Source organism: Eubalaena glacialis, chromosome 2 (assembly GCF_028564815.1).
Source record: "Eubalaena glacialis isolate mEubGla1 chromosome 2, mEubGla1.1.hap2.+ XY, whole genome shotgun sequence".
In the NCBI taxonomy this organism is placed as follows: domain Eukaryota; kingdom Metazoa; phylum Chordata; class Mammalia; order Artiodactyla; family Balaenidae; genus Eubalaena; species Eubalaena glacialis.
The window spans coordinates 166,716,368-166,727,332 of NC_083717.1; the positions used below are offsets into that span (position 1 = coordinate 166,716,368).

At 38.0% G+C, this 10,965-nt stretch overlaps 1 protein-coding gene across 2 annotated transcripts in view; it reads right to left on the reverse strand.

Moving 5' to 3' along the window:
* Nucleotides 1–1,092: 1,092 nt before the first annotated feature.
* Nucleotides 1,093–10,965, reverse strand: part of HEATR4 (HEAT repeat containing 4) — a 90,336-nt gene continuing 80,463 nt past the window's right edge. For both annotated transcript variants that reach the window (XM_061181012.1, XM_061181011.1), the window contains exon 18: nucleotides 1,093–1,445. In XM_061181012.1, the coding sequence (XP_061036995.1) occupies nucleotides 1,287–1,445 (159 nt within the window). In that variant the 3' untranslated portion in view covers nucleotides 1,093–1,286. The remainder of the gene's footprint in view (nucleotides 1,446–10,965) is intronic.

Here is a 10,965-nt window from a genome sequence, read left to right on the forward strand (position 1 = left end):
CCTTTCATTATGAAATGACAAAGTCAAAGATAGAGGGGCTGAGAAAGTACTCATACAGAATTATTTATTGTCTCAAATGTCTCATGGCAGCCAGATCTCAGAATCTTCAGACTTGATAGATGTGGAAATAATTTTGATGTATGTGATGGTGCTTTTTGGATTAGTATTTAACTTGGATGAAGTGTGTAAATTAATAAATTAAAACATGGGTTACATGAGTCAGGAAAAGGGAAGATTTTCTTTTACATACTTAACTGATATCCCTCAAAGTTCTTTTTTCCCCCATGTTCAATAGCTGCTAGGTGTTCATAGTGGAAATTATTGCTTTTTATATTTCTGATCATAACAGTGCAACCAGAAGAGAGGATCTGATTAGGGGGAGAAAAATGGAGAGAGATATTCATATTGGCTTTATTTTAATCACTGAATGTCCCAAAGCTATTTAGGGTGTAAACAGCAATTAATATTTAGGAAAGAAAGCTGGATGCACACTACTATGAGTTCTGGATCTTTCCTCTTCCATGGCAATTTTTTTGGTATTGTGTGCTCTTACAGGATCCCAGCTTAGGATAGAGATACAGTTGGTAACTCTCCCATGATGCCATAATCTTTTAAGCATTAAGTAACATTAACATTAAGGAGGCTCGTGAGAATTGCTAATCAGCCTTGTGAAACTGCAGCAATGCTTCCTAGGGATCTAAAAGTGTTCACACCCACCCACGCAGTACAAGGTGGAAAATACTGTACTAGCTCTGTTTTCTTGTAACAGTCCAGTGACTTGGCTTCCTTATTGCCTTCTGGGCTGCAGTTAAAGAACTTGCTCTAGAACAAGACTAGACTTGTAGATAGAAAACATCACTTAAGATTTTCTTTCCTAGACTAATGGGATTCTAGTTTGGGTTTCAAAGGGCTCTTTGTATAGCTTACAAAAGATTCTGGGTCTTTGAATATTTCTATTCTAGTAAACTTTGGAGTTCTGACCTATATTTAGTATATGACTTTTCTGGGTTATGGAAAAATATGGACTGTCACTTAATGTGATGTCAATTTTCTTTAACCCTCTGTGTAAATGGTGCACATTAAAGAGCCAGGTTTACTGTTAATCAGATTTTTCTTTATAAATATAATGACAAAGAGATTACACAACATCAGTTAAAGAGAAGAATGTGACTAGGTCCACGGCTGCCTGTGTCTTGGAGAAAGAGAAGGGCTCATCCTAGAAATAATTACCTTTCCTTCTAGGGGAAGAGGACATGACCCTGGAAAAAACTTGAGTTTTTACTTAGCTAGAGATCTTGGTTGTCAGATCCAAATGGTCCCATCGCAATCCTTTTTTCCCGGGCAGTGCGTAGATCTTTGACAAGTGATGAATGACCTTTGCTTCTTGTGTTTAGGCCCGGGACTGGACTCTGTGACCAGGGATTTGGTGTGCGGGGCCTCACAGGCTGCAGAGAGATATTAACATGTGAGCGCATGTGCAAAATGTTGTCTCATGTGACAGATCCAAAGAGAAAGCCTCTTCAGCCATGGTTTTATCAGAATAGCTCTGTGAACTACCATAATAAATAAGACAATAGAATCTATGAGTCCAAGACCTGCGTCTTTTGATTGCAGTCAGCAGCCTAATGTGGAGAATATGCCTGAATTTCCCACCCAAGGCTTGGACCTCCACATGGTGATCTTTGGGGTTAGCCTGTGTTTTCTATGTCTTTATTAATATGTAGTAGTAGCAGCAGCTATGGGAACTGTAGTAGCAATGACTAAAGAGCTTTATTCTTCATGTGTGCTAAGGTGGATTCACTCAGGGTGAACAGCCCCTGGGGACACAGCGCTGCTCTATTTTCACCTTATAAACCAAAGTAGTGATGGCCACGGTTGAGTTTGTACCTAGGTTAAAGTGTTCGCAGGAATCTAGGCTGTTCTAATGTTAATCTAGGTTTCTGTATTACTCTATGGAATAGTAAGAGAGTTATCTATCTCATTCCCAAATGTATTCTTAGCTTAGGGCCAAAGTACAAATGGAATCCCATTTACTTAACGTCTAAATATTTAAATGTTACAAATCAAGCTAGTGGGGATTTCCCTGGTGGTCCAGTGGCTAAGACTCCCAATGCAGGGGACCCGGTTTGATCCCTGGTCAGGGAACTAGATCCCACATGCCGCAACTAAAAGATCCCGCGTGCCGCAGGATCTTCTAAGACTGGGCGCGGCCAAATAAATAAATAAATATTTTTTAAAAATCAAGCTAACAAACTGTTTTTTTAAAAAAAATCTATATTTATTGACTTGGCCAAACCGGGTCTTAGTTGTGGCATGCGGGATCTATTTCCCTGACCAGGGATCGAACCGGGGATTCTTGCATTGGGAGCACGGAGTCTTAACCACTGGACCACCAGGGAAGTCCCCAAACTGTTAACTAAAATACATACTATCACCTACATTGACAAAAAGACCAGGTTTGAATTTGGAATTTTTGCAGTCTTTGGAGCTCCTTACCAGAATGTGGTGGTGCAGGAAAACTGCATTATAAATAAATGCACAATGTTTTTCTTTTGTGATAGGAATCAAGCAAAATAGAATACATCAGAATTGTGTATTTGCAGGGAGCAAACCTGTAGTGGTACTACAAATGGTGAATTTTTTAAAAATTTAATTTAATTAATTTATTTTGGGGCCATGCTGTGAAGCATGCAGGATCTTATTTCCCCAACAAGGGATGAAACCTGTGCCTCCTGCAGTGGAAGCATGGAGTCTTAACCACTGGACCACCAGGGAAGTCCCTTGTGTATGTATATATCTTCCTCCTTCATTAAATAAATAGGAAAAATTTTATTATGATGTCTAATGAATTTAATGGGATTATTTCTGATTTTTTATATCGGGTAGGCCAAAAAGTTCATTCGGGTTTTTCCCATAAGATGCTACAAAAACCCAAATGAACTTTTTGGCCAACCCATACTTGACTATTCTTTAATTAATCTCAAAAGCCTAACCCCAAAGTTTGATATATGCCCACTTACATATATGCAGAAAGAACACCACGCCTTGTATAATATTTCTTATTTCACAAATAACTTACAATTTCAGCTACATATTATATTGTACTTTTGCTATTTAAGTAATAAGAACCAACACATTATTTATTATCTTGTTTTTCATTGCTTAAAAAATTGAATAAATCAATTGTGACGGGCCATATCATTTTAACTTTTAATTTTGACTTTCAAGATGTATTTCTCTGTCAATTACTTGTATTATATTCTTTGAATATTATACTTGAAATGAAAAATGAAGTCATAATAAAAAGTAAGTCTCACCTGCACATGAATGTTTGTAGCAACTTTATTCATAATCATTAAAAACTAGAATCAACCTTCAGTAGGTGAAATGAAAAACAAACTGTGGTACATCCATACAATGAAATATTATTCACAGACAAGAAATAAGCTCTCAAGCCACAAAAGACTTGGGTGAACCTCCTTGAATATGTATTGCTAAGTGAAACAAGTTAGCCTGAAAAGGCTACATATGTATGATTTGAATTATATGACATTCTGGAAAAGGCAGAACTACAGAGATAATAAGATCATTGATTGTCAGTTGTTTGCGGGGAGGAAGAGAGGATGGAAAAGAGGAAGTACAGAAGATTTTTAGCGTGGTTAAACTATTCTGCATGATACTGAAATGGTGGATACATGGCATTATGCATTTGTGAAAACCTGTAGAACTATACAGCACAAGAATGAAACTTAATGAATACAAATAAAAAAAAAATCATTTAGGAGGTCAGGGAATCCCAGGAAAAACCCAGACTATGACAAGAGAATATAACTGTAACCTCAATTTAAATACATATTTTTGTTACAGACAGTGTTATGATGATGAAAAATATTTTCAAGCATAAACATATAGTATATTAGAATAAAATTCTGTCTGGAAGTTATTTCAAAATGGAAATGTAAGCTTAAAAAAAGATATTAAATTTTCAACTTCAAAGAAGAGCTTGTTTATTTTATAATTTTTTTAAATGGATGATGGTAGGTATCAAACTGTTATAGATTTTGTTGGATGCATTTTAAAGTGATGTAACAGTTTTAATTCAAACTATCAATATATATAAATGCTGGACTATGTAGATGTTAGAAATTAGACGCTTTGTGTCTATTTAAACTTAAAAAAATGTTTGATGTCAATGAAAAAAGGTGAAGAGGTGACATAGCTTTTCACAATTCTTTTAGAGGGTCCATGAGCAAAAGAGTTGGAAGTTCAACATCCTAGACAGCATCTTACATGACGTACTGCAGGACTTGGCAGACTTCTGTGAAGGGCCAAATATTAATAGTATATATTTTAGGCTTTGTGGGCCTGATGGCCTGTGTCAAAACTGCTCAGCTCTGCTATTGTAGTATGAGAGTAGCCACAGACAGTTTGTAATGAATGAGTGTGGTTGTATTCCAATAAAATTTATCTGTGGGCACTGAAATTTGAGTTTTGTACAAATTTTATTTCAGAAAATATTATTCTTCTTTTGATTTTTTTCAACCATTTAAAAATATGAAAATCATTCTTAGTCCACAGGGTGTGTAAAAACAGGAGTCAGGCCAGATTTGGCCTGAGAGTTATAATTTGTTGATCCCTAATTTACAGTAATTTGGTAAAACAGTTTTACAAATTAGTGAGTCAGTAGTCTCAAAGTTAGACTGTAATCTGTCTCACATTTGCCAAAGCAAAGTCCTATATCCTTGAGGTCTTAAGCAAAATTATTCAGAAATGCATAAAGTTAAACATGAAAGTTCTTCTATTGCCAATAATGCCATTCCCCAGGGGCAACCTCTGACTTCAGATATTCGACTGTGCAGTCACACACACAAATACAACATATGTGGTTTTAAAGAAACTATATATAAATGCATATGGATTTTTTAAAAAAGGGACAACATATATATTGTTCTGCAATTTGATTTTTCAGTTTACAATATATTTTCAACATTTTTCCTAGTTATTATTTTTAACAAGAATTCTTGAAACTTAGTCGACATTTGAGTCATTTCCAATTTTGAAATGATAAGCAATGAGCATCTGTATATATCTCTGTCTCTATCTCTCTCTCTATCTCTATATCTATATATGTTTGTACACATGGGTGAATATTTTTGTAGGATAGATTCCTAGAAGCAGTATTACTGGATCAAAGATATTCACATTTTTATGTTGATGAAGTCAACCAAAAGTTTATCCTAGGGTTTCTCAACCTTGGTACATTTAGGGCCGGATAATTCTTTGTTGTGGGGCTGTACTGCACATTGTAGGATGTTTAGCAGCATCTCTGGCCTCTACGCATTAGATGCCAGTAGCATCTCCCCTGTTGTGACAACCAAAACTGCCTCTTGATATTGCCAAATGTCCCCTGGAAGGGAGGGGGGGGCAAAATCATCTTGGGCTGAGAACCACTACCCTGGACACTTGTTTTCCTTTTTTCTTTAATTTCTTTTTCTCCCTATCCCCCTTTCAACAACTTATCATGTTATCCTTCCTTCAAAAAGGAAAAGTGGGGGCTTCCCTGGTGGCGCAGTGGTTGAGAATCTGCCTGCTAATGCAGGGGACACGGGTTCGAGCCCTGGTCTGGGAAGATCCCACATGCCACGGAGCAACTAGGCCCGTGAGCCACAACTACTGAGCCTGCGCGTCTGGAGCCTGTGCTCCGCAACAAGAGAGGCCGCGATAGTGAAGAGGCCCGCGCACCGCGATGAAGAGTGGCCCCCAGTTGCCGCAACTAGAGGAAGCCCTCGCACAGAAACGAAGACCCAACACAGCCAAAAATAAATATAATAAATAAATAAATAAAAGATTACTATTAAAAAAAAGAAATTCTTTAAAAAAAAAAGGAAAAGTGCTTAAAGGAATTTGTGACTTAGTATATATCACCCCTCTGTTATGGGATAAATTGTGTCTCCCAAAATTCATGTGTTGAAGTTCTAACCCCCAGTACCTCAGAATGTGACTGTATTTGAAGATAGGGTCTTTAAAGAGGTTATTAAGTTAAAATGAGATTGTAAGAATGGACCCTAATCTAATATGACTGATGTTCTTATAAAAAGGAGAAATTTTAACACAGAATTGTACAGAGGGAAGACCATATAAAGATTGGGAGAAGGCAGTCATCCACAAGCCAAGGAGAGAGGCCCCAGAAAACAGCCCTGCCAATACCTTGATCTCGGACTTCTAGCCTCCAGAAATTGTTGTCTGAAAATAAACTTCTGTTGTTCAAGTCAGCCAGTCTGTGGTACTTTGTTATGGCAGCCCTGGCAAATTAATACACCTTCCCAGTGTATTTGAATTTTAAATAAAGAATGAATGAAAAAGGCAATGACTTATCCAAAGGTATAACTATCTAACAACGGGATTTGGTGGGGGAGATAACTTTTCTGAGAGGATTCAGATCATTCTATGTAGATTTAAACATGGGATTGGCTCTATTCAACCTCTTTTCTACAGCAGCTTCTCTGATGAACAATTAGTAACTTCTATAATCTCAATGTCAAATTTCTTTCATTAAACAAAGATAATATCAATTCAAAAAAATAAGAGCAAGGCAAGCAATGATTAGCGATCAGAAGAAATGAAATGAATTAGGGAGAGTGAAGTTTGTTGTTTAAAAAAACACTATATATGTTTTTCTTTTTTTTTTGGCCATGCCCCGCAGCTTGCGGGATCTTAGTTCCCCAACCAGGGATGGAACCCATGCCCCTGCAGTGGAAGCACAGAGTCCTAACCACTGGATTGCTAGGGAATTTAAAAAAAAACACTATATTTTTAATTGCACAAATGATATGTACAATGTAGAAAACCCAGACCATGCAAATATGCAAAGAAGAAGAAAATAAAAATCACCTGGAATCCCACCATCCAAAGACGATCACTGTTAAATATTGTGGCATAAAAACTCCCAAACTTTTTTCAGTAGTACGTATATATGGATGGATGTATAGATAGATAGATAGAAATACACATACATATCGACACACACATATATATCTCCCAAATGGGATCCTACCGTAATACTTATTTTGTCTGCTTTTTTTTCTTATTCGATGATATATTGAGAACATTATTCCATGTCAGTAAATATTTTTCTTTTTCTTTTTCTTTATTTTTTTTGGCTGTGTTGGGTCTTCGTTGCTGTGCGCGGGCTTTCTCTAGTTGCAGCGAGGAGCGGGGGCTACTCTTTGATGCGGTGCGCAGGCTTCTCATTGCGGTGGCTTCTCTTGTTGCGGAGCACGGGCTCTAGGTGCGCAGGCTCAGTAGTTGTGGCTTGCGGGCTCTAGAGCGCAGGCTCAGTAGTTGTGGCGCTTGGGCTTAGTTGCCCTGTGGCATGTGGGATCTTCCTGGATAAGGGATCGAACCTGTGTCCCCTGCATTGGCAGGTGGATTCTTAACCACTGCGCCACCAGGGAAGTCCCAGTAAATATATTTCTGAAAATGGTTATTAATAGCTGCTTTTGTTGAACTAAGTAGAGCCACAGGAAAATGATGAAATTAAAAGTAAGTCAGTCTCCAAAAGGTGTCTCCAAGTCACAAGGGAAACTAGAAGACAGATAGCAACAACATTCTGTACTTGAGGAAATCACGAAATGTTGAAAAAAGAAAAGGATGAGGTCACAGGAAAGACTAAGAGGAGGAGATACTTGTACAGGATGTGGAAAAGACAAATTTACAGCTCTCGTCTAGCTAAGCCCAGTGTTTCCCAGCTTTGCCAGCAGAGAAGCATAGCTCATCCCCCCAGTTCACTACAGGATGTGTCCACTGTCTATTGAAAACCGCTCCCTTTGAAAAAGAAATGAAACCTCCCAGTGACATCCTTGACCTGCCCTTTGCAATATTTCCCTGGGGAATCTGATATCAGGGTCTGGCCAGCACACACAGCCTGTATGTCAATTAGGAAGAGGGCTCCCCCTCTGCTGGCCCTTCCTCCAGACACTGCAGCCCTAGAGTAGGGCACAGTACTTTCGAGGATAACATCGGTTGGTTTCAGACCCTACTCTGGCCCTTGGCCAGGTAACTTTGTGCAGAGCGATACCTCACACGATGGCCTTGTCTGAAACGGTCCCACTGACCCATTTAAACTTCCACAGGGCACAGGCAAAAATAATCTTAATCTTCCCATCCCATGCTGTCATCCTGGCCAATTTAAGAACTTCTCTGACTCCCCCACTCCTAGTTTCTCTGAACTAGGCCAGAGGCACAAAAGCCATCATACAGGTCCTTGCTCCATAATAATAAATTATAGCTACAATTTTTTAAGTGTTTAGATCTGTACCAGATCGTGTGCTAAGTGCCTTGCATGCATTATTTTATGCTCACAACAAAACATTATTTTCTCCATACATCTATGAAGAAGTATGTTCAATGACTATTCCTACTTTACAGATGAGATCACCGAGACCTGAGAGAGTAACTTGACTGAGCTAATGCCACAGATAATGAGTAGCAGGGACTCAGTTCTGGTTGGTCTGCTTCCCACAAACATTTCCTGTGCATCTTCTCTGTGAAGAGCAGTGTGCTAAAAGCAAGAGAAAGAGGCATACGGAAGTCCTTTGCTTGAAGGAGTTTACAGTTTAGGAAGTTTAAGAAGGAATCTGACAAATATATAATACACCAATACATGCACAATGTGCTAAAGCGATGTGAAAGGGCCAAAGTTCTCCTGTGACTAGGGAGATGGGAGAACCTTTGGGGAGGAGATGGAATGTGAAATGGGCTTTAATAAGGGTATTTTTTTATTTAAGATTTTTTTGATGTGGACCATTTTTTTTTTTTTAATCACAAACATTTATTACTTTCCCCAAAGCAGTTTGCAAAACATTTGGGAGGCAATGTAGAAGGCCCACTAGGTAGAATTAAAAGGCTTCTTTCTTTCCTTTTTTTTTTTTGAAATATAGTTGATTTACAAGGTTGTGCTAGTTTCTGGTGTACAGCAAAGTGATTCTGATATATACATATTCTTTTTCAGATTCTTTTCCATTATAGGTTATTACAGGTATTGAATATAATTCCCTAATTCCCTGTGCTAAACAGTAGGACTTTGGTGTTTGTCTATTTTATATACAGTAATGTGTATATTAATCTTAATCTCAAGATCCTAATTTATCCCTCTTCCCCCCTTTCCCCTTTGGTAACCATATGTTTGTTTTCTATGTCTGTGAGTCTATTTCTGTTTTGTAAATAAGTTCCTTTGTATCATTTTTTTTAGATTCCACATATAAGTGATATATGATATTTGTCTTTGTCTGACTTACTTCACTTAGTATGATAATCTCTAGGTCCATCCATGTTACTCCAAATGGCATAATTTCATTCTTTTTTATGGCATATATATATATATATATATATATATATATATACACACCACATATTCTTTATCCATTCATTTGTTTTTGGACACTTAGGTTGCTTCCATGTCTTGGCTATTGCAAATAGTGCTGCTATGAACATTGAGGTGAATGTATCTTTTCGAAATAGAGTTTTTGTCTTTTCTGGATATATGCCCAGGAGTGGGATTCCTGGATCATATGGTAGCTCTATTTTTAGGTTTTTAAGGACCCTCCATACTGTTCTCCATAGTGGCTGCACCAACTTATAGTCCCTCCTACAGTGTAGGAGGGTTCCCTTTTCTCCACACCCTCTCCAGCATTTATTATTCGTAGACTTTTTGATGATGGCCATTCTGACTGGTGTGAGGTGATACCTCATTGTAGTTTTGATTTGCATTTCTCTAATAATTAGTGATGTTGAACACCTGTTCATGTGCCTTTTGGCCATCTGTATGTCTTCTTTGGAGAAATATCTATTTAGGTGTTCTGCCCATTTTATTTTAAAGATTTATTTATTTTTATTTATTTATTTTGGCTGCACTGGGTCTTAGTTGCAGCACACGGGATCTTCGTTGCAGCATGTGGGATCTTTTAGTTGCGGCATGTGGACTTCTTAGTTGTGGCATGCATGCAGGATCTAGTTCCCCGACCAGGGATCGAACCCAGGCCCCCTGCATTGGGAGTGCTGAGTCTTACCCACTGGACGACTAGGGAAGTCCCTCTGCCCATTTTTTGATTGGGTTTTTTGTTTTTTTAATATTTAGCTGTATGAGCTGTTTGTATATTTTGGAAATTAAGCCCTTGTTGGTCACATCACTTGCAAATATTTTCTCCCATTCCGTAGGTTGTCTTTTCATTTTGTTTATGGTCTCCTTTGCTGTGCAAAAGCTTTTATACGTTTGATTAGGTCAAAAGGCTTCTTTCTTGAACTTAAGTTTCTCTCCTATTCTTGATCAGGTCTCTTGTTTTGAGTTCCAGAGAATACAGCAGGGGAAACCAGCAACATTGTTTCCCATCAAGGCCCAGTATAAGCCCATATGTTGAGCTGCCTGGAGAGTTTGCAATTTCTTTTTTTTTTTTTTCTCTTAATCATTATCGGAGTATAGTTGCTTTACAGTGTTGTGTTAGTTTTTACTGTACAGCAAAGTGAATCACCTATATGTATACATATATCCCCTCTTTTTTGGATTTCCTTCCCCTTTAGGTCACCACAGAGCATTGAGTAGAGTTCCCTGTGCTATACAGTAGGTTCTCATTAGTTATCTATTTTATACATAGTATCAGTAGTGTATATATGTCAATCCCAATCTCCCAGTTCATCCCAACCCCCCCCCCCATTTCCCCCTTGGTATCCATAGGTTTGTTCTCTATGTCTGTGTCTCTATGTCTGCTTTGTAAATAAGATCGTCTATACCAATTTTTTCAGATTCCACATATATGTGTTAACATACGATATTTCAAAGTGTTCCCTGGGGAGGCAAAATTGCCCCCACTTGAGGACCACTGTAATAGACCATATGAGAAATTAAAAGGGTAGATGTGACACCTGGGTAGGGGTAAAATCTAAATGCTTTCTCAAGGGTTTGGATAGGAA